At 38.4% G+C, this 23,784-nt stretch overlaps 1 protein-coding gene across 2 annotated transcripts in view; it reads left to right on the top strand.

Moving 5' to 3' along the window:
- Positions 1-23,367, top strand: part of LOC125664465 (anaphase-promoting complex subunit 7-like) — a 34,469-nt gene extending 11,102 nt beyond the window's left edge. For both annotated transcript variants that reach the window (XM_048897240.2, XM_056150801.1), the window contains exons 7-16: positions 4,035-4,218; positions 8,437-8,525; positions 12,338-12,452; positions 12,971-13,112; positions 14,437-14,537; positions 15,030-15,074; positions 15,273-15,385; positions 16,194-16,310; positions 20,350-20,470; positions 22,882-23,367. In XM_048897240.2, the coding sequence (XP_048753197.1) occupies positions 4,035-4,218; positions 8,437-8,525; positions 12,338-12,452; positions 12,971-13,112; positions 14,437-14,537; positions 15,030-15,074; positions 15,273-15,385; positions 16,194-16,310; positions 20,350-20,470; positions 22,882-22,938 (1,084 nt within the window). In that variant the 3' untranslated portion in view covers positions 22,939-23,367. The remainder of the gene's footprint in view (positions 1-4,034; positions 4,219-8,436; positions 8,526-12,337; positions 12,453-12,970; positions 13,113-14,436; positions 14,538-15,029; positions 15,075-15,272; positions 15,386-16,193; positions 16,311-20,349; positions 20,471-22,881) is intronic.
- The last annotated feature ends 417 nt before the right edge of the window (positions 23,368-23,784 follow it).

The following is a 23,784-nucleotide window of genomic DNA, read 5'->3' as shown; positions in this document are numbered from 1 at the left end:
CAGTATTCAGTAACAATTGGTCAGTATTCAGTAACAATTGGTCAATATTCAGTAACAATTGGTCAATATTCAGTAACAATTGGTCAGTATTCAGTAACAATTGATCAGTATTCAGTAACTAATGGTCAGTATTCAGTAACAATTGGTCAGTATTCAGTAACTAATGGTCAGTATTCAGTAACTAATGGTCAGTAGTCAGTAACTATTGGTCAGTATTCAGTAACTAATGGTCAGTATTCAGTAACAATTGATCAGTATTCAGTAACTAATGGTCAGTATTCAGTAACAATTGGTCAGTATTCAATAACAATTGGTCAGTATTCAGTAACAATTGGTCAGTATTCAGTAACAATTGGTCAATATTCAGTAACAATTGGTCAGTATTCAGTAACAATTGATCAGTATTCAGTAACTAATGGTCAGTATTCAGTAACTAATGGTCAGTATTCAGTAACAATTGGTCAGTATTCAGTAACTAATGGTCAGTATTCAGTAACAATTGGTCAGTGATCAGTAATTATTGTCAGTATTCAGTTCAGTACCCGCAACGTTATTCTTGACATTCCTATCGTGTTCTATCGTGCGTGTATCCTATCGTATCGTGTGTGTATCCTATCGTATTGTGTGTGAATCCTATCGTATCGTGTTTTGCGTTTATCAGGTTTTCCGTTTTCTATTGTGTTTTGCGTTTATCAGGTCTATCGTGTTTTGCGTGTATCAGGTTTATCGTGAAAATTGTTTTTCGTGTAGCTTCGGAAACTATCGGGATTGTATATTAAATCTAATGAAAAAGTACGATACTTTCCGAAACCTTTATTCGTTTTGTTAAAGAAGCTATTTTTAGGAATCGAGAAAAGACGGTATATTTGAAGTAGAACATAAAGCTGTCAATTTTAAGGCAGAAGAAGAACTATTTGTCTATTAAGAGAGATGGAAAATTTATCACAATTTCATTCTAAGTAGTCTGGAAAGTAGGCAATGGTTTGCCGAGCAAACCGAGGACAGTAAATCTGAAAGTTCCTTCATCTGAAGTTCATAACCATTTGCCTGTCTAGAAACAATTATTTTTACATGTGTAATTAACACTAACAGAGAAATAGGAAGTCCCGATTTGAAAGGAAAAATCAGTAAATTACATCGTTTATTACATGTACATATATTTTAATAAAGGCTCATTTTTCTTCCGATTTTTTTCCACCTGTATTCTATTTATATATACCAACTACTTGTGTGCGTCTGTGTAGCACCCATGTTTTGACAGTAAACATTCTAGGGGACATTTTATTTCACACAGTTAGAAGATTAAGTTTTAAAAGGATGCATGGTGTTGCATTTCCCAAAAGTCTGCTCAACTGGGTACGACTCAGCTGTCATCGTTGTCTTTTTTTTATACTTATACATGTGCACTTGTACCATGTACCAATAGTCGTACGGGTAGATACTGGAAATGTATGCCGGTTTTGATGATTATTTGAATTTTATACATACTAAACACAAACATTTTTAAGTGTTTCAAAATTGCGAATTTAAAAAAAAATCGCCGGGTTTTGTTTATTCCCCCTCCCCATAGTTTATTTATGGTTTGTTATTAAGATATCAATTCAAATAAATAAGTACGAATTACTTATGAAGATCAATTATCACTCATAGTGTAGAAATATCTAACATATGAAGATATGGTGTAGTGCAGTGGATTTTTTATGAAGCAGTCATGATGAAAATATATGTAATTGTTGAATGACCGGTGAACTTAGATCTTGATGGAAAGTAACCCCTCCTCGCTACACACAAGGTATTACTTGGTTTTATTTCACATTCAAGATAATAGACATTAGAATAAGAGAGCTACTGAAGCATGATATCACTACATTATATAATTGCATTTAGTTAATTCTCTGTATAATTTATATATTAAACATTGGGTGACAATATAAGTTTTAGAATCATTGGCTGAGAAAATTCATATAGATATCAAATGATAAATGAAAATATTATTGTTGTTAATGTCAATGATGATGCTGTAAAAGTTGTACACGTAAATTATTTTTAACTTGAACATACATAGAGCTGTTTTAAAATCTGGTGTAAAGAAATTCGTCTTCTGGCTGCCGGTACCAGAATTGTTACTTTTGGGTTTTACAGTAAAACACGCTTATTATGAACATGCTTATAAGGAATTCATGCTTATTTTGAAGTGACATTCATTCCCCTATGGAAGGAAAATAACAAAACTTTTATAGGTTATGACAAAGTTTGGTTATTATTAATACTTAATATAGCAAACTGTTTTTTGCTGGCTCTGAAGGTTTACTATAACTTTGCTTTACTGCACAAAAATATTGTAATGTGTAGCAGATTGGTGCTGTAGACAGAGCTGCCAACCCTCACGATTTTGACGCAAGGCTTACGATTTTAGGGCCGAAAATACGCCTTACAATTTCACCATATATCTTCCGATTTTCGCTTATTTGACATTTCGAAAGTTTTAGAGCTGTCCGTCATTGGTTTTTACTTTTATAAGAAACAAGCCATAGTCGTTACTACGTTTGTTTGCGTAGTCTATATATATACAAAATCTCGATCATTTTAATGCTTTGAAATAAACAATATGGAAGCTGCTACTAAGCGTAAGGCATGTGTTGATGGAAATAACAACAAAACTCCCCCAAAGAAGAAAACCTAATAGAGCCAGTAATTCAAAGAACAACATGCAAGTACACTGTAAACATCTATTCGTTTCAAAGTCAGAAAGGGAGAGTTTGTATGATAAGTGTACAATCTGTTTGACAAACTTCAACATTTTTCACGGTGGAGAAAATGACATTAAAAAACTTGCCATAATAACTGACACAGTAACTGTAAAATTATATAGTATACTAAAGTAACAAGGTTTTATACCCAAGAAAATAAACTCAATAAAAGATGTATTTGACCTTCTGCAGTTGTAAAATGCATAACAATTGGTATGTCTAAATTCATTAAATTTGGATTTGAAATATGTCTAAAATTGCTCAGGTTATATCTTTATTCATAAAAGATCTCCAGCGGCAGGGGGCCTCACCTTACTATTTTCCATTTCATAATGTTGGCAGCTCTGTGTAGAGACCACTTTTTAAGTAGAAGAGTGGTTGTTTAAGCAGGTGTGATACTTTGCCGAGTAGCTTAATAGGTTAGCGTACCGACTGCTGAACTGTAGGTCGCAGGTCCAAGTCCAGCAGGAGTTTTAAATTTTTTCCAGATTACCTTCTACGAAAACTGTATTTTTTGACAAGAAAATAAAGTAAATTTGAAAATTTTCAACTTCAAAATATTGTTGTACATATCCTCCACTTTTCATCTACATCAAATTTCTCTGGTGTAGCGAACCTCCTTAAGCAGGTGTGGTTTCTTACAGGTTGTTGTTTAAGCAGGTGTGATTTCTTTTAGGTTGTCATTGTTTAAGCTGATGTGGTTTCTTTCAGGTTGTTGTTTAACCTGGTGTGGTTTCTTTCAGGTTGTCGTTGTTTAAGCTGGTGTGGTTTCTTTCAGGTTGTCGTTGTTTAACCTGGTGTGGTTTCTTTCAGGTTGTTGTTTAACCTGGTGTGGTTTCTTTCAGGTTGTTGTTGTTTAAGCAGGTGTGGTTTCTTTCAGGTTGTTGTTGTTTAACCTGGTGTGGTTTCTTTCAGGTTGTCGTTGTTTAAGCAGGTGTAGTTTCTTTCAGGTCGTTGTTTAACCTGGTGTGGTTTCTTTCAGGTTGTTGTTTAACCTGGTGTGGTTTCTTTCAGGTTGTCGTTGTTTAAGCTGGTGTGGTTTCTTTCAGGTTGTCGTTGTTTAAGCTGGTGTGGTTTCTTTCAGGTTGTTGTTTAACCTGGTGTGGTTTCTTTCAGGTTGTCATTGTTTAACCTGGTGTGGTTTCTTTCAGGTTGTTGTTTTAACCTGGTGTTGTTTCTTTCAGGTTGTTGTTTTAACCTGGTGTGGTTTCTTTCAGGTTGTTGTTTAACCTGGTGTGGTTTCTTTCAGGTTGTCGTTGTTTAACCTGGTGTGGTTTCTTTCAGGTTGTCGTTGTGGATTAAGGGTCAGGCTCAATTATCACAGAGAGACTACGGATCAGCCATTGTAACTCTGTCATCAATGGACAACCAGTCCTATCTGAAAGACAACACTCAGCTCCTCAACAGCCTGGCAGAGGCCAAGTTCTGCGACGGACAATACAACCAGGCCATGTCGCTGTTCCAGAGGGTTAGCAGACTTCATGTTCACTGTAACAGCACTATTCATTATAACATTGTGGAAATGCAGTCTAAATTTTACAGGATTTGGATAAGGAAAATTATGAATGCTTGGCAATTGATTCATGAAGCATTCTTTATAATATTATATTGAGTTGCATCAGACATGTACATGTTAAGTAAGTTAATGTATAGGCCACAACACGGAAGGGGTATTGGGGAAGTGTTTTCTAAATACTGCAAAAAAGATAAGGAAATATTAGTCTTTCCTTAAAGCAAAGTGCTGGGGACGAATAAATTTGATTTGTTATAAACGTAATTTGTTATATCTAGTAATTTCATAATATGAAAATGAAAATCTCTTCACTCTAAGTGTGAATTCATTATAAGCATGTTTTCTCTAACCAGGGTTGGGGTCAATTATATTGAAATGTAATTAGCTCACCTGTAGCCCGGTCCGTCCGTCTGTAAACTTTTAACATTTTTGACTTTTTCTCAAAAACCACTGGGCCAATTTCAACGAAAGTTGGCACAAAGCATCCTTAGGTAAAGGGAATTCTAAATTGTTAAAATAAAGAGTCAGGCCACCTTCCAAGGGGAGGTAATCAAGAAAAGGTAAAATAGGGTAGGGTCATTAAAAAATCTTCTTCTCAAGAACCACTGGGCCAGAAAAGATGAAATTTATAGATAAGCTTTATTAGGTAGTGCAGATTCTAAATTGTTAAAATGATGCCCCCCGGGGGTCGGATGGGGCCACAATAGGGGATCAAAGTTTTACATACAAATATATAGGAAAAATCTTTAATAATCTTCCTCTCAAGAACCACTAAGCCAGAAAAGCTGAGATTTATATGAAAGCTTCCTGATATAGTGCAGATTCAAGTTTGTTAAAAGCATGGCCCCCGGGGGTCGGATGGGGCCACAATAGGGGATCAAAGTTTTACATACAAATATATAGGGACAATCTTTAAAAATAATCTTCTCAAGAACCACTGAGCCAGAAAAGCTGATATTTACGTGAAAGCTTTCTGACATAGTGCAGATTCAAGTTTGTTAAAATGATGGTCCCCGGGGGTCAGATGGGGCCACAAGGGGGGATCAAAGTTTTACATACAAATATATAGGGAAAATATTTAAAAATCTTCTTCCCAAGAACCACTGAGCCAGAAAAGCTGATATTTACATGAAAGCTTTCTGACATAATGCAGATTCAAGTTTGTTAAAATGATGGCCCCCGGGGGTCGGATCGGGCCACAATAGGGGATCAAAGTTTTACATACAAATATATAGGAAAAATCTTTAATAATCTTCCTCTCAAGAACCACTAAACCAGAAAAGCTGAGATTATATGAAAGCTTCCTGATATAGTGCAGATTCAAGTTTGTTAAAATCCTGGCCCTCGGGGATCGGATGGGGCCACAGAAAGGGATCAAAGTTTTACATACAAATATATAGGGACAATCTTTAAAAATCTTCTTCCCAAGAACCACTAAGCCAGAAAAGCTGATATTTACATGAAAGCTTCCTAACATAGCACAGAGTTAAGTTTGTTCAAATCATGGCCCCCTGGGGTAGGATGGGGCCACAAGGGGGGATCAAAGTTTTACATACAAATATATAGGAAAAATCTTCTCAAGAACCATTAGGCCAAAGAAGTTCACATTTACATGAAAGCTTTCTGACATAGTGTACATTCAAGTTTGCAAAAACCATGGCCTCCAGGGGTAGGTTGGGGCCCTAATAGGGATTACGGTTTTACATGCAAATAGATATGGAAAGTCTTCTGATATGGACCAAGGTGACTCAGGTGAGCGATGTGGCCCATGGGCCTGTTGTTTTTAAATTTCAATAATTACTTTGCTATTTTCTTCAATTAAATTAGATTACAATTACTACTTTTTAGAGCATGTAATTCACTGAATTACAATTACTTTGCAAAAGTAATTAATTAAATTACAAATTACTTTCTCAAATTTTATAAAACTAATGGTAAATTATATAATCATATGATGCATGAATAATAATATATTTACAAATCTATCTCAGATTACTGTTTCATTCGGCTATTACATTTGATCATCATTAGTTCCTCAAAGGTGCTATCATTTAAACAGCATCTGTCAGGCCGAAAAACTTTGCCTGCAACACTTTGGGATTTCAAAATATCAGAATACTGGAGGTCTACTAGACATCTTTCTTGTTCAGGAACATTCAAGAATGATATGGCCTTTCCAATTATGTGAATTGTTTTTATAGCACTTATATTACCTGGGGCTCTGAGAATAATACAGGTGGCTTGAATTCACCTGTTCAATTTTGTCAGTGAGATTTGATCAGCTTAAAAACACATGCACTACCCTTTGAAAGAAAGAGACAGAAAACACAGAGAGAGAAAGAGAGAGACAGAGGGAGAGAGAGAGAGAGAGAGAGAGAGTTACACAGAGAAAGAGACAGAGTTACAGAGAGAGAGAGAGACAGAGTTCTTTGCAAACCACAATGTAATGTATACTGGTCTGTGAGATTTGTATAGGTCAAGCTTGAATTTCACCTACAAAAGTACAGCAAGTTTGATAAGCTTTGATAAAGACAAACTGCCACGATAAAGAGAGGGGAGAGTATTTTGGTTTTAAATACACATGATAAAAAATTTACTCAAGTATCAAATAGACTTGAGCAATATTGCAATAATATCATGCTAAAACAAATCTCATGGTCCTGGATTGTAATTGAACGCAATTGTAATTGAAAGTAATTTAAAAAGTAATTGAATTACAGGGTGTTTTCCTCATGTAATTAATTAAATTACAATTACTTGTAATTAAAATATCTTCAATTACAAATCACATCCAATTACTTCAAAAAATGTAATTAATTGCAATTGATTACAACTACTTTTTCAATTACCCCGACCCTGTCTGTAACGGTGTTTTACTGTATTATACTTATGACGGTGTTTTACTGTATTATACTTATGACGGTGTTTTACTGTATTATACTTATGACGGTGTTTTACTGCATTATACTTATGACGGTGTTTTACTGCATTATACTTATGACGGTGTTTTACTGCATTATACTTATGACGGTGTTTTACTGCATTATACTTCTGACGGTGTTTTACTGCATTATACTTCTGACGGTGTTTTACTGCATTATACTTCTGACGGTGTTTTACTGCATTATACTTCTGACGGTGTTTTACTGCATTATACTTCTGACGGTGTTTTACTGCATTATACTTCTGACGGTGTTTTACTGCATTATACTTCTGACGGTGTTTTACTGCATTATACTTCTGACGGTGTTTTACTGCATTATACTTCTGACGGTGTTTTACTGCATTATACTTATGACGGTGTTTTACTGCATTATACTTATGACGGTGTTTTACTGCATTATACTTATGACGGTGTTTTACTGCATTATACTTATGACGGTGTTTTACTGCATTATACTTATGACGGTGTTTTACTGCATTATACTTATGACGGTGTTTTACTGCATTATACTTATAACGGTGTTTTACTGTATTATACTTATAACGTGTTCATGTATACATCAGCGGATCAGACTTTCTGACGAAGATACGAGTTTGTGTGTGTAAAAATCTTCATTTCTCAAACCCACAGTAAAGATACCGGCCTGTGTGTGTAAAAATCTTCATTTCTCAAACCCACAGTAAAGATACCGGCCTGTGTGTGTAAAAATCTTCATTTCTCAAACCCACAGTAAAGATACCAGCCTGCGTGTGTAAAAATCTTCATTTCTCAAACCCACAGTAAAGATACCAGCCTGCGTGTGTAAAAATCTTCATTTCTCAAACCCACAGTAAAGATACCGGCCTGTGTGTGTAAAAATCTTCATAAAAATCTTCATTTCTCAAACCCCACTGTAAAATACAAGCCTGTGTGCGTAAAATTATTCACTTCTCAAACCCACAGTAAAAATACGAACCTGTGTGTGTAAAAATCTTCATTTCTCAAACCCACGGTAAAGATACCAGCCTGTGTGTGTAAAAATCTTCATAAAAATCTTCATTTCTCAAACCCCACTGTAAAATACAAGCCTCTGTGCGTAAAATTATTCACTTCTCAAACCCACAGTAAAAATACGAACCTGTGTGTGTAAAAATCTTCACTTCTCAAACCCACAGTCATTACGTGTACTAAGACAATAACTGTGCTTGTTTTCAGCATTGTGTGTTTGTAATGCTGATTCTATTCTACAGATTCATGCTCTGGATCCTATGCACATGGCCAATATGGACCTTTACTCTTACCTTCTGGCCAAGGATAGAAAAGTCAAGGAGCTACTCAAGTAAGCGTAGAATCTGAAGTTCAGTAAGTCCCCTCTATCTGCAGGGAATAGGGAGTCCCCTCTATCTGCAGGGAATAGGGAGTCCCCTCTATCTGCAGGGAATAGGGAGTCCCCTCTATCTGCAGGGAATAGGGAGTCCCCTCTATCTGCAGGGGATAGGGAGTCCCCTCTATCTGCAGGGAATAGGGAGTCCCCTCTATCTGCAGGGAATAGGGAGTCCCCTCTATCTGCAGGGAATAGGGAGTCCCCTCGATCTGCAGGGAATAGGGAGTCCCCTCGATCTGCAGGGAATAGGGAGTCCCCTCGATCTGCAGGGAATAGGGAGTCCCCTCTATCTGCAGGGGATAGGGAGTCCCCTCTATCTGCAGGGAATAGGGAGTCCCCTCTATCTGCAGGGAATAGGGAGTCCCCTCGATCTGCAGGGAATAGGGAGTCCCCTCGATCTGCAGGGAATAGGGAGTCCCCTCTATCTGCAGGGGATAGGGAGTCCCCTCTATCTGCAGGGAATGGAGAGTCCCCTCTATCTGCAGGGAATAGGGAGTCCCCTCGATCTGCAGGGAATAGGGAGTCCCCTCGATCTGCAGGGAATAGGAAGTCCCCTCGATCAGTAGGGAATGGAGAGTCCCCTCTATCTGCAGGGAATAGGGAGTCCCCTTGATCTGCAGGGAATAGGAAGTCCCCTCGATCAGTAGGGAATGGAGAGTCCCCTCTATCTGCAGGGAATAGGGAGTCCCCTTGATCTGCAGGGAATAGGGAGTCCCCTCGATCTGCAGGGGATAGGGAGTCCCCTCTATCTGCAGGGAATAGGAAGTCCCCTCGATCTGCAGGGGATAGGGAGTCCCCTCTATCTGCAGGGAATAGGAAGTCCCCTCTATCTGCAGGGAATAGGAAGTCCCCTCGATCTGCAGGGAATAGGAAGTCCCCTCGATCAGTAGGGAATGGAGAGTCCCCTCTATCTGTAAGGAATGGGGAGTCCCCTTTATCTGTAGGATGTAGGGAGTCCCCTCTATCTGTAAGGAATGGGGAGTCCCCTCTATCTGTAGGGAATGGAGAGTCCCCTCTATCTGTAAGGAATGGGGAGTCCCCTTTATCTGTAGGATGTAGGGAGTCCCCTCTATCTGTAAGGAATGGGGAGTCCCCTCTATCTGTAGGGGATAGAGAGTCCCCTCTATCTGTAAGAAATAGGGAGTCCCCTCTATCTGTAGGGAATGGAGAGTCCCCTCTATCTGTAAGGAATGGGGAGTCCCCTTTATCTGTAGGATGTAGGGAGTCCCCTCTATCTGTAAGGAATGGGGAGTCCCCTCTATCTGTAGGGAATGGGGAGTCCCTTGTATCTCTAAGGAATGGGGAGTCCCCTCTATCTGTAGGGGATAGAGAGTCCCCTCTATCTGTAAGAAATAGGGAGTCCCCTCTATCTGTAGGGAATAGAGAGCTTCCTCTATCTGTAGGGAATGGGGAGTCCCCTCTATCTGTAGGGAATAGAGAGCTTCCTCTATCTGTAGGGAATGGGGAGTCCCCTCTCTCTGTAGGGAATAGAGAGCTTCCTCTATCTGTAGGGAATGGGGAGTCCCCGCTATCTGTAAGAAATAGAGAGCTCCCTCTATCTGTAGGGAGTCCCCTCTATCTGTAAGGAATGGTGAGTCACCTCTATCTGTAAGGAATGGGGAGTCCCCTCTATCTGTAGGGAATGGAGAGTCCCCTCTATCTGTAGGGAATGGAGAGTCACCTCTATCTGTAAGGAATAGGGAGTCCCCTCTATCTGTAAGGAATAGGGAGTCCCCTCTATCTGTAGGGAATAGGGAGTCCCCTCTATCTGTAAGGAATGGGGGGTCTTTTCTATCTGTAGGGAATGGGGAGTCCCCTCTATCTGTAAGGAATAGAGAGCTCCCTCTCTCTGTAAGGAATGGGGAATCCCCTCTATCTCTAAGGAATTGGGAGTCTTTTCTATCTGTAAGGAATAGGGAGTCCCCTCTATCTGTAAGAAATAGGGAGTCCCCTCTATCTGTAAGAAATAGGGAGTCCCCTCTATCTGTAAGGAATGGGGGGTCTTTTCTATCTGTAGGGAATGGGGAGTCCCCTGTATCTGTAAGGAATGGGGAGTACCCTCTATCTGTAAGGAATAGGGAGTCCCCTCTATCTGTAGGGAATATGGAGTCCCCTCTATCTGTAGGGAATGGGGAGTCCACTTTATCTCTAAGGAATGGGGAGTCCCCTCTATCTGTAGGGAATGGGGAGTCCCCTCTATCTGTAAGGAATAGGGAGTCCCCTTTATCTCTAAGGAATGGGGAGTCCCCTCTATCTGTAGGAAATGGGGAGTTCCCTCTATCTGTAAGGAATAGAGAGTCCCCTCTATCTGTAGGGAATGGGGAGTTCCCTCTATCTGTAGGGAATATGGAGTTCCCTCTATCTGTAAGGAATGGGGAGTCCCCTCTATCAGTAAGGAATGGGGAGTACCCTCTATCTGTAAGGAATAGGGAGTCCCCTCTATCTGTAGGGAATATGGAGTTCCCTCTATCTGTAAGGAATGGGGAGTCCCCTCTATCAGTAAGGAATGGGGAGTACCCTCTATCTGTAAGGAATAGGGAGTCCCCTCTATCTGTAGGGAATATGGAGTCCCCTCTATCTGTAGGGAATGGGGAGTCCCCTTTATCTCTAAGGAATGGGGAGTCCCCTCTATCTGTAGGGAATGGGGAGTCCCCTCTATCTGTAAGGAATAGGGAGTCCCCTTTATCTCTAATGAATGGGGAGTCCCCTCTATCTGTAGGAAATGGGGAGTTCCCTCTATCTGTAAGGAATAGAGAGTCCCCTCTATCTGTAGGGAATGGGGAGTTCCCTCTATCTGTAGGGAATATGGAGTTCCCTCTATCTGTAAGGAATGGGGAGTCCCCTCTATCTGTAGGGAGTTACCTCTATCTGTAAGGAATAGGGAGTCCCCTCTATCTGTAAGGAATAGGGAGTCCCCTCTATCTTTAGGGAATGGGGAGTCCCCTCTATCTGTAGGGAATGGGGAGTCCCCTCTATCTGTAAGGAATGGGGAGTCCCCTCTATCTGTAAGGAATGGGGAGTCCCCTCTATCTGTAGGGAATATGGAGTTCCCTCTATCTGTAAGGAATGGGGAGTACCCTCTATCTGTAAGGAATAGGGATTCCCCTCTATCTGTAAGGAATGGGGAGTCCCCTCTATCTGTAAGGAATGGGGAGTCCCCTCTATCTGTAAGGAATAGAGATCCCTCTATCTGTAGGGTGTTCTGAACATGTGATTTCAGCATATATATTTTTCTTTATATAACTGGTACTGATAAACAATAGCATTCCAAATGGCCATATCCTAACAATTTTTTCCAATTTCAAGGCAAAAAATGTCCAGTAACAAGTTACTATGACATCGTAATTTGAGGCTCGTAAAGCTTTGTATGAAATATATGAGTTAACTACATGTAATTTCTACACTTCCTCTCAAATGGAAAATAGAAGTCAATAAAATGGCGCTCATTTGTAAAATTGTAAATGATGAGTACTTGTTTATTCTTTAAGATATTGGCTTATTCAGTCTTACATTGTACTTTAAGAAATAAATGCCATTTGTTTACATGAAAGAAATTTCCAACTTGTTGTGTTATGTGTGTATGTTTTATAGAATCATAGTTATCCCCCTTTATTATCTTTTGGTAATCCAGTATGTATCCTATGAATTTGACCTTGAGAAATGTGAATTCTGTATGCATAGATTTACTTGTAGTAAGTACCAATACTACACTGTGACATCACAGAACCGTGTAATAGAAATGATGTTTAATTTACCATGATTGGCAGATTGTCCCAGCAGTTGTTGAAGATCACAGAACAGGCAGCAGAACCCTGGATCTCCCTTGGTTACTATTGCCTAGCAACCAGAAAAGTCTCCAAAACCATCTACTTCGCACAAAAGGTTATTCTTTCCTGTAATCATACGATTCTTTAATAGACAAACCTTAAACACATTTTGAAGATGACTGTTTTTGGGGGCATATCTGTCTATTTGTCCACAAACAATTTAACCTTGGTCATAACTTTTCATATTTCAAATATGTATTCCTTGTGACAAGACTTTTATTTTCATACCAAAATTTTTTTACCTCATGACCTTTGAATTTAGCCATATGGGAGTATCAGTGTTTCACAAGCAATCTTTTTTTCTTGTTTTAATGATTGACATCTTTCATTCTTGTGTGGTGTATATTAATTTATTGTATGAACACAGTTGTTTCATTTTGGTTATCATTGGTCAGTGACAATGAAATGATTACAGTTGTGTTATCTTAGTTACCATTGGTCAGTCAGTGACAATGAATACAGTTTTGTTATCTTAGTTATCATTGGTCAGTGACATGAAATGATGATTACAGTTGAAACAAGCCTCTATGCAGGAAGTGAAATAATGGTATTCTCTGTCTTTCACTTTCACAGGCCAACACACTAGACCCGTACAATATTGAAGCTTTCCTGCTTAAAGGCACGGCTTTACTGGAGCTTAAGAAAGTGGATGATGCCACCCCCCACATGAAGGAAGCTCTAAGACTAGCTCCACACAGATATGAGGCATACACAGGTAAGTGGGTGATGCCACCCCCCACATGAAGGAAGCTCTGAGACTAGCTCCACACAGATATGAGGCATACACAGGTAAGTGGGTGATGCCACCCCCCACATGAAGGAAGCTCTGAGACTAGCTCCACACAGATATGAGGCATACACAGGTAAGTGGGTAATGTCACGCCTCACATGAAGGAAGCTCTGAGGTTACCCCCACACAGATACAAGTCGTACACAGGAAGACATCAGCAAGTTTTCACTCTGTAAACAGAAAGGTAAATTCCAATTATTGTTTAAAAACTTGCTGAACTGAACAGGGAAAGAAGGTGTTTGAATAAGTCAATAATAAATGTTGGAATAATGTGAACAACCTTTTACTGGCAGAGGAGATACAAAATATATATTCATCTATATAGTACATGTATAAGGTCTCGTGTCTTACTATAGATAATTTCAAGACTTAAATTATATATTCTATCTTTAGCAGTGAGTTTTAATCTTTCATGATTATGCCCTCCTCATTGAAGATGTATGATATATTTCTTTCGTTGATTGGTTGGTTAGTTTGTACGATGGAGGTAGGGGTGATTTGGTAATCGGTTAAGAGTCTATATGTTGTCTGTGATAGTCTAAAAGTTCATTGCTAGAAAATGACTCCAATGCTTATCAGCTGGAAAGGTCAGAGGTCATCATGCTTTTTAACATTTAAATTCAATATGTCTGTTTAGAAGTGGCAGGCTATGTTTTATTTTGCCGTTGTTGACTATGGTACATCTTTCAGGTCTGATTCAGAGTTATATTGTACATCTTTCAGGTCTGATACAGGGTTATATTGTACATCTTTCAAGTCTGATAGAGTTATATTGTACATCTTTCAGGTCTGATACAGAGTTATATTGTACATCTTTCAGGTTTGATACAGAGTTATATTACACATCTTTCAGGTCTGATACAGTGTTATATTGTACATCTTTCAGGTCTGATACAGAGTTATATTGTACATCTTTCAGGTCTGATACAGAGTTATATTGTACATCTTTCAGGTCTGATACAGGATTATATTACACATCTTTCAGGTCTGATACAGAGTTATATTGTACATCTTTCAGGTCTGATACAGAGTTATATTGTACATCTTTCAGGTCTGATACAGAGTTATATTGTACATCTTTCAGGTCTGATACAGTGTTATATTACACATCTTCCAGGTCTGATACAGAGTTATATTGTACATCTTTCAGGTCTGATACAGAGTTATATTGTACATCTTTCAGGTCTGATACAGAGTTATATTGTACATCTTTCAGGTCTGATACAGAGTTATATTGTACATCTTTCAGGTCTGATACAGTGTTATATGGCGTTGTATAGACACAGAGAAGCACTCACCTGGGCAGGAAAGGCAATCAAAACCCTGGGTACCACCGCCAGGACTTTAACGGTAAGTCATGACTGAGGGACCCGTTAAATCCCTAGGCACTTATAACTATGGGACTCATTAAAACTCTTGTTACCCATGACTTTGTGACTCATTAAATCTGGGGGAACTGACGGGACTTTGACAGTAAGCCCCGACAGATGAACTCATGAAAACCATGCATAATGGTGGGGCTTGTACAGTACATCACAAAAACCATTCATAATGACAGGACATTTACAGTACTGCACAAAAACTATGCATACTGACAGGACTTGTACAGTACATCACAAAAGCCATTCATAATGACGGGACATTTAAAGTACTGCACAAAAACTATGCATAATGACAGGACTTGTACAGGATATCATGGAGAAATATCAAAATTCTGGGTATCACTCCCCAGGATTATACTATAAGTCACTGGAAAGGTGTTCATTAAAGTTAGTTTTTATTTCCCATACACAGTCCTGAGCATTTTGTAACAATACAGTTACTTCATTATTTTTATTTCAGTTGTATGCTTCAGTTCTGGCTAAAACGCCCACAGTTACAGCAAAGGTACGGACGTGATAACAAAGTTTTAGACATTAAATGTGTTGTGTGTTATAGACATTTTATAGTGTTGTGTTTTATGTACAAAGGTACAGACAATTGTACATTGTATAGTCACTGTGTTATGTGTACAAAGCTACGTACACTGTGTACCTTATAAAATATTTTGCTTCTAAAGGATGCTTTCTTATTAACTTCTTTCAGGCAAAGCCGTACTTGGAGAAAGCTATGAAGTTGGACCCGTCATTTCTGGAAGCTGTTTACATCATGGTGGAAATTCTGGGTCAGGAGCAGCAGTACGATAGGGGAATAGAGATGTAAGTACTGAATATTACTGATAGGGGAATAGAGATGTAAGTACTGAATATTACTGACAGGGGAATAGAGATGTAAGTACTGAATATTACTGATAGGGGAAGAGATGTAAGTACTGAATATTACTGACAGGGGAATAGAGATGTAAACACTGAATATTACTGACAGGGGAATAGAGATGTAATTACTGAATATTACTGACAGGGGAATAGAGATGTAAATACTGAATATTACTGATAGGGGAATAGAGATGTAAATACTGAATATTACTGATAGGGGAATAGAGATGTAAACACTGAATATTACTGACAGGGGAATAGAGATGTAAGTACTGAATATTACTGACAGGGGAATAGAGATGTAAACACTGAATATTACTGACAGGGGAATAGAGATGTAAGTACTGAATATTACTGACAGGGGAATAGAGATGTAAACACTGAATATTACTGATAGGGGAAGAGATGTAAGTACTGAATATTACTGACAGGGGAGTAGAGATGTAAGTACTGAATATTACTGATAGGGGAATAGAGATGTAAGTACTGAATATTACTGACAGGGGAATAGAGATGTAAACACTGAATATTATTGAAAGGGGAATAAAATTACTGACAGGAAACATTAAATACTGACAAGGGAATAGAGATATAAAATACTAGATTTATATATTTATTTGTACAACAATGCACCGTGATACCACAAGATATAATAAACAGGAAATGGCCTTTGTTTTCTTCTCCCATCCAAGGTACCTCTGTATTTTTACCCCTAGGAATGAATTGATGCAAAGATTGAGGTAAATTTCAGATTACGTAAACAGCTGGAGACTCACAGCACCTGTCGTCTTCATCAGATGTTAGCAGAATTCCTCACACAAACCCACGAACACCAAGAGGCCCTGGACCAGTTTAGTATCGCACTCAGGTAAAGGCACCAGTTTAGTATCACATTCGGGTAAAGGAACCAGTTAATTGATGGGCACATGTGCAAAATAAGGTAGATAGTCCTGACATTTTTTGCTTTATTTTTTTATTGGATTCCCCTGAGACATGAGTTGAGGTGAGAGTTTCTGACAATTGATTTGTCATCTACCTTCCTGTTTTAATTTGACATTTACAATTTTATCTCAAGAATCACAGGACCAATTTCTGCCAAAATATATTCAGAGTAACTTTGTATGAAGGCTTTTTCTCAAGAACCACTTAACCAAAATAGCCTGCATGAAAGAATGTTTTTTATTTATTATACCCCCACGAACGAAGTTCAGGGGGTATATAGGAATCACTGTCTGTCCGTCTGTCTGTCTGTGCAGATTCGTGTCCGGGCCATAACTTCTTTGTTCTTTGACATAGGCAGACTATATTTAACACACAGGTGGATCACTATGAGACGATGTGTCGAGTACCTTCATGACCTCTATATGACCTTGACCCTTGATCTCAAGGTCAAAATTAAAGGTTTTTTACAATGGATTCATGTCCGGGCCATAACTTCTTTGTTCTTTGACATAGGCATACCATATTTGACACATGAGTGTATCACCATGAGACGATGTGTCGGGTACTTTCAAGACCTCCATATGTCCTTGACCTCAAGTTCAAAATTAAAGGTTTTTTCAGTGGATTCTTGTCAGGGCCTTGACTTTGTTCTTTGACATAGGCATACCATATTTGACACATGAGTGTATCACCATGAGACGATGTGTCGGGTACCTTCATGACCTCTATATGACCTTGAACTTTGACCTCAAGGTCAAAATTGATTATAGGGTTTTGACATAGTCATACCATAAGACATGAGTGTATCACCATGAGACTATGTGTCATGTACATTCATGAACTTTTTATGACCTTGACCTTTGATCTTAAGGTCAAAATTATAGGTTTATACTATGGATTTTTTTATCAGACTATATCTTCCATTTTCTTCTACAAAGGCATACCATAGTTTTACACTCAGGAAAGAGGTAATTTATACCTATTAACAACACCCTTTGGGAGATTGGGGTAAGTGGGGGGTATTCTTAGTGAGCATTGCTCACAGTACCTCTTGTTCAGATTTGTTTGAAGTAAGGGTGAGTCACAATATGCTTCAAAACTTTTACAAAGAAATTTATTGATCAACTACTCAAGAATCAAGAGGGTTAAATTTTTCAAATAGTTTGCGATCTAAAGTATCCACACAATTTTACTTTATTCCATCTCTAATCCTAAAAGGCCTACATAGGGTAACAATAAGCATGAGAGGGATTATATGTTTAAATGCGTGTAAGTATTCATAGTACAAAAATAAGGAAAAATTCCCATGAAGTGCAGACATGCGACTCGTCAAACTGATATTAAGTGTCCTCAATTAGGTGTATATTTTTACGTCCGGGGAAAATTTATATTTACAATAGGAAATAAAACATTTCCAATATTTTTCTATTAACATCTTTACAAATTGTGATGATAGTCATTTCCTTGTGAATGCACTACAGCTGTAAACAATCCAATATTAATCTTGATAGATGTAGTACATTAATTTAACAGACAAGAATTCCAACAGCAATGAGCAATGAAAGTGGAATTGTAAATATAAAAAATAAGCTTCATTTATGAAAATACATGAGGGTATGAACTGCAACACTTTTTATTAAGAGCTTAACACACTGCATGTAAAGTACGCCGGTGAAGAGAATGCAGTGTATGCTCTCATGCAGGGTTCAACACTGATGCTAGTCCAATAACCTAAGGCTAGTAAATTTTGTCCCCGACTATCTGATTATCATGCAGGGTTCAACACTGATGCTAGTCCAATGGCATTCTTATGGTGTTTCAATTTTCAGTTCAATTTGATTTAAGCCATGGGTTAGAGCCTGGCCTCACTAAGAGTTAGTACAGCATTTTGAAATAAACGGTGAAAACAAGGACAATAGGAAACAGATGAAAACAAGGTTGAGACGATGAGATTTGACTGTATTTACAACAGAAATGAAAGTAGATGGAAAGTTTGCATGAAAGTTCAAGGGAACTTCAAGGATTATTTCACCATACAGGGTTCTAATAATTTAGTAGTCCATCAGACGACTTATAAATGATAATCAGATAGTCGGGGACAAAATTCCCTAGCCTTAGGCTATTGGACTAGCGTCAGTGTTGAACCCTGCATGATAATCAGATAGTCGGGGACAAAATTCCCTAGCCTTAGGCTATTGGACTAGTGTCAGTGTTGAACCCTGCATGATAATCAGATAGTCGGGGACAAAATTCCCTAGCCTTAGGCTATTGGACTAGCGTCAGTGTTGAACCCTGCATGATAATCAAATAGTCGGGGACGAAATTCCCTAGCCTTAGGCTATTGGACTAGTGTCAGTGTTGAACCCTGCATGATAATCAAATAGTCGGGGACAAAATTCCCTAGCCTTAGGCTATTGGACTAGCGTCAGTGTTGAAACCTGCTTGATAATCAGATAGTCGGGGACAAAATTCCCTAGCCTTAGGCTATTGGACTAGCATCAGTGTTGAACCCTGCATGATAATCAGATAGTCGGGGACAAAATTCCCTAGCCTTAGGCTATTGGACTAGCGTCAGTGTTGAACCCTGCATGATAATCAGATAGTGGGGGACAAAATTCCCTAGCCTTAGGCTATTGGACTAGCGTCAGTGTTGAACCCTGCATGATAATCAGATAGTCGGGGACAAAATTCCCTAGCCTTAGGCTATTTGACTAGCGTCAGTGTTGAACCCTGCATGATAATCAGATAGTCGGGGACAAAATTTACTAGCCTTAGGCTATTGGACTAGCAAATTATTACATACCACGAAAACCATCTGAAATGTACACAACAGGAAATCTTTAATTATTCTGTTTTATGGGAAATGTCCATAAAAAGGAGGACAATGGATGATATTTTGGCTGCAAAGGGTGAAATACTCGTTGATCTTCGTTCAGTTAATGACAGCTCACCTACCAGGAAACAGCCATGCGGTGCGCTAAATACTGACACTGGACATGATTTATAAATAACTTGAAACATACTGTGTATACATGTATGTGTCTTGTATGTGTATTGTTTTGAAATGAAGCCTTATTATTGATAAAACTATTTTAATCATGCTAGAAAATTTGGAAAAATAATTACGAGATATTTTTGTTCAGTTTTTACGTAAAGGAAAGATAACTCTTACATATACAAGAAAAGTAACTCTTTCTTCCCAAGATGGCCGAAATTCAATTTATTGCCAATATCAGTCTATGCGAAAGTTTTTTGGACCACACAGGACATTTGGTCCTGTGTAATCAATGAACACACCGGACCGAACCAAATTTTGTCAGACCGAAAAACCTAATGTAAAAAAGTGAAACACGTGAAAATGCAAAACCAAGGGAATCTTATTTATTATACTAGTAATACTATACCAGGGATCCCTCCCGTATAATACTCTAGACAGTCCATGCGGTTTTAATCACATTCATTTACGTATTTGGATTTGTGTGCTATTTTTTACTTCTATACCAGGGATCCCTCCCGTATAATACTCTAGACAGTCCATGCGGTTTTAATCACATTCATTTACGTATTTGGATTTGTGTGCTATTTTTTACTTATAACAAACATTTAAATGACTCCACATCAAAATAGTAAAGCTCAAAACCGGACACTGAGACATCGGACATTCCGGTCCGGTGTAAAAAATGATGCGTCGGACCTGAGGCACTGCACATCGGTCAGGTCCGACGGTCCGATGTCTTTCGCATAGACTGCAATATCATTATAACGCCATAAATTCAAATGAACAAAAGGTGGTGGTTTATCGAGAGTTGACTGTACTTTATTTCAGTGGACACAAACACCTGTCCAATCCATAAAACAGAATAATTGGAAATTTCCTGTTGTGTACTTTTCAGATGGTTTCCGTGGTATGTAATAATTTGCTACCTATTCTGTGGTTAATTTAGATCCTATGTTGTTTTCTGTAGTTTGGACCCGTCGAATGTCCGGGTGAGGGAAGGCATGGAGAGGGTGGAGAAACAGAATGACATGGGGCTGGAGAGTGCTTACGATGTCGGAGTCGAGGACATGGAAAACAGCGATGAAGAGGTAGGTCAAAGGTCAAGCACCGGGACCATAAAACTTGGATGTACTCAATTTCCAATTTAGTCTCACCATTTCGTTATACGTTATAACAGTGAGACGATATTAAACGTGAGCTTGTCGACGTTATACGTTCCTTTCATAACAGTGAGACTGATATTAAACGTGAGCTTGTCGACGTTATACGTTCCTTTCATAACAGTGAGACTGATATTAAATGTGAGCTTGTCAAAAAAGAACAGAGAATGAAAAAAGAACAGAGAATATAAGGAATTTGATTTTTCTGTGTGTTTGTTAGCTCACCTGAGCTCAGGTGAAAGCTCAAGTGAGCTTTTCTGATCACCTGTTGTAAGTCTGTCTGTCAGTCTGTAAACTTTTTACATTTTCGACTTCTTCTCCAGAACCACTGGGCCAATTCCAACCAAACATGGCCCAAAGCATCCTTGGGTGAAGGGCTTTCAAGTTTGTACAAATGAAGGGCCATGTCACTTTCCAAGGGGAAATAATCACAAAAATGCAAAAATAGGGTGTGGTCATTTAAAAATCTTCTTCTCAAATAGCACTGGGCCAGAAAAGCTGAAATTTACTTGAAAGCTTTCTGACATAGTGCAGATTCAAGTTTGTTAAAATCATGGCCCCCGGGGGGTAGGATGGGGCCACAAGGGGGGATCAAAATTTTGTATACAATTATATAGAGAAAATCTTTAAAAATCTTCCTCTCAAAAACTACTGGGCCAGAAAAACTGATATTTACATGAAAGCTTCCTGACATAGTGCAGATTTAAGTTTGTCAAAATCATGGCCCCAGGGGGTAGGATGGTGCTACAAGGGGGGGGGGGGGTCAAAGTTATGCATACAAATATTTAAGCAAAATCTTTCAAAAATCTGGGGGCCTCCGTGGCCGAGTGGTTAGAGCATCGCGCTCAAAATCACGCGACCGCTCACCTCTGTCGACGCAGGTTCAAATCCCGCTCGCGCCGGTAAGTGAGAAAGTTTCCCAGTTTACTTTCAGAAGGTCGGTGGTCTCTTCCCAGGTACATTGCATCTGGGTTCTCTCTTCCACCGATAAAAACTGGGCAGCACCAGATAACTGAAAAATTGTTGAGTGTGGCGGAAAACAATCAATCAAAAAATCTCAACAAAAACTACTGGGACAGGAAAGTGGAAATTTACATGAAAGCTTCCTAGCATAGTGCAGATTGCAGTTTGTAAAAATCATGGCTCCCAGTGGCAGGATGGGGGGTCAAAGTTTTACATACATATAAAAATATATAGGGAAAATCTTTAAAAATCTTCTCGAAAACTACTTGGCCAAGAAAGTGGAAATTTAAACGAAAGCTTCCTAACATAGTGTAGATTGAAGTTTGTTAAAATCATTGCCCCCGAGAATAGGGTGGAGTCATTTAAAACTCTTCTTTTCAAAAACTGCTTGGCCAGGAAAGTTGAAACTTACATGAAAGCTTCCCAACATAGTGCAGATTCAAGTTTATTAAAATCATGGCCCTGATCAAAGTTTTACATACAAATATATAGGGAAAATCATTAAAAATCTTCTTCTGAAAATTCACTGGGCCAGAAAAGTTTACATTCACATGAAAGCTTCCTGACATAGTCCAGATTCAATTTTTAAAAAATAATGGCCCCCGGGAGTAGGTTGGGTCCACAATAGGGATCAAAGTTTTACATGCAAATATATAGGGAAAATCCTTAAATATGAGCCAAGGTGACTCGGATGAGCGATGTGGCCCATGTGCCTCTTGTTTTGCTTGCCCTTGCCAAAGTGAAACTAAAATTTCAAATCAATTTGAAGTAATCAATTTTATTTTATGATTTTTCCTGAAATCACTGTTCACCAAATACATGTATATATGTACAAACAATGCAGGAAAGACATGTGGATGTAATATTATTTCCTCGTAATGGAGTGTGAGGAAGTAGAGTAATGATGATAGTTTTGTGATCAGTTGATTGTATTTGTAATACTGAAATAACATTGGAGTCAGTGTTACATTTATATATATGCATTGGATATCTCATGTAAGATTGTGTTTAGTGTTGTAGACGTGTAATGATGTGATTGACAATGTCTTTTACAGGAGGACTCAGTGTTAGGTTTATATACATGCATTGGATATCTCATGTAAGATTGTGTTTAGTGTTGTAGACGTGTAATGATGTGATTGACAATGTCTTTTACAGGAGGACTCAGTGTTAGGTTTATATACATGCATTGGATATCTCATGTAAGATTGTGTTTAGTGTTGTAGACATGTAATGATATGATTGACAATGTCTTTTACAGGAGGACTCAGTGTTAGGTTTATATACATGCATTGGATAGCCAGTGCTGATGCTCCTGTAAGATTGTGTTTAGTGATGTAGATGTGTGGTGATACTATAGACAATGTCTTTTACAGGAGGAGTTTGAGGGCAGTGATGTGGAGAGTGCCTGGTCTGACACAGAATTCAGCTGATATCCCTACTGATTAGATATCAGTGGACTGGAATTGAGGCTGTTCCCTCCCCTCCCCCATCTGTAGATGAAGGACTGGCTGTTCTCTTTAATAAAGAGTCAGGGAGGAATATCAATTTTACCCATCAGTTGGTATAAGTTCCGTACTGTTGAGGGAGAACATACTGTACAGATATGATCTGTGCTGATGTTTATGTGTGTTTAATTTGTTTACATGTTCATGCATGTACATGCTCACATTTTGTATATAACTTGTCAAATGATGTGGGTTTTCAAATATTTTATGTATATTGAATTAAATTGTGTCGTTTAATGTGATAAAAATGTGGCCATGTAATGGACGAGTACTCTATTTGTATTATCTGAACATGTTTGTGAGAAAGGTTACATAAAGTCATTTGCACAGAAGTCATGTAGATGAATCAATGAAGTTTATGTTTTTGTTTGTGTTTAATTGCACCATTACAAGAGTAACACTTGTAGACTGGGTGTAGGTATATTATATACAGTTTTAACAAACCTGGGCAAATAACCAAAATTCATTACAAAGTAGAAGACGGTTATAGTGAACCTCCAGGGCCAGCAACCAGTTCAGTATAACCAAACTTCATTATACAGTAAAACATGGTTATAGCGAACCTCCAGGGCCAGCAAAAAACAGTTTGTTATATACAATAAATCACCGTTTTAACAGTTGTTTTCATCATACAGTAAAACACGGTTACAGCAAACCCTCGGGGCCAGCGGAAAACAGTTAATTATAACCAAACTTTGTAAAACACAGTTTATAGTGAACTTCCAGGGCCAGCGAAAACAGTTCATTATAATCAAACTTAATTATACAGTA

Source organism: Ostrea edulis, chromosome 1 (genome assembly GCF_947568905.1).
Source record: "Ostrea edulis chromosome 1, xbOstEdul1.1, whole genome shotgun sequence".
NCBI classification, from domain to species: Eukaryota; Metazoa; Mollusca; class Bivalvia; order Ostreida; family Ostreidae; genus Ostrea; species Ostrea edulis.
Note: the sequence above shows the minus strand (reverse complement) of the source record. Positions and strands in the feature narration are given on the sequence as shown.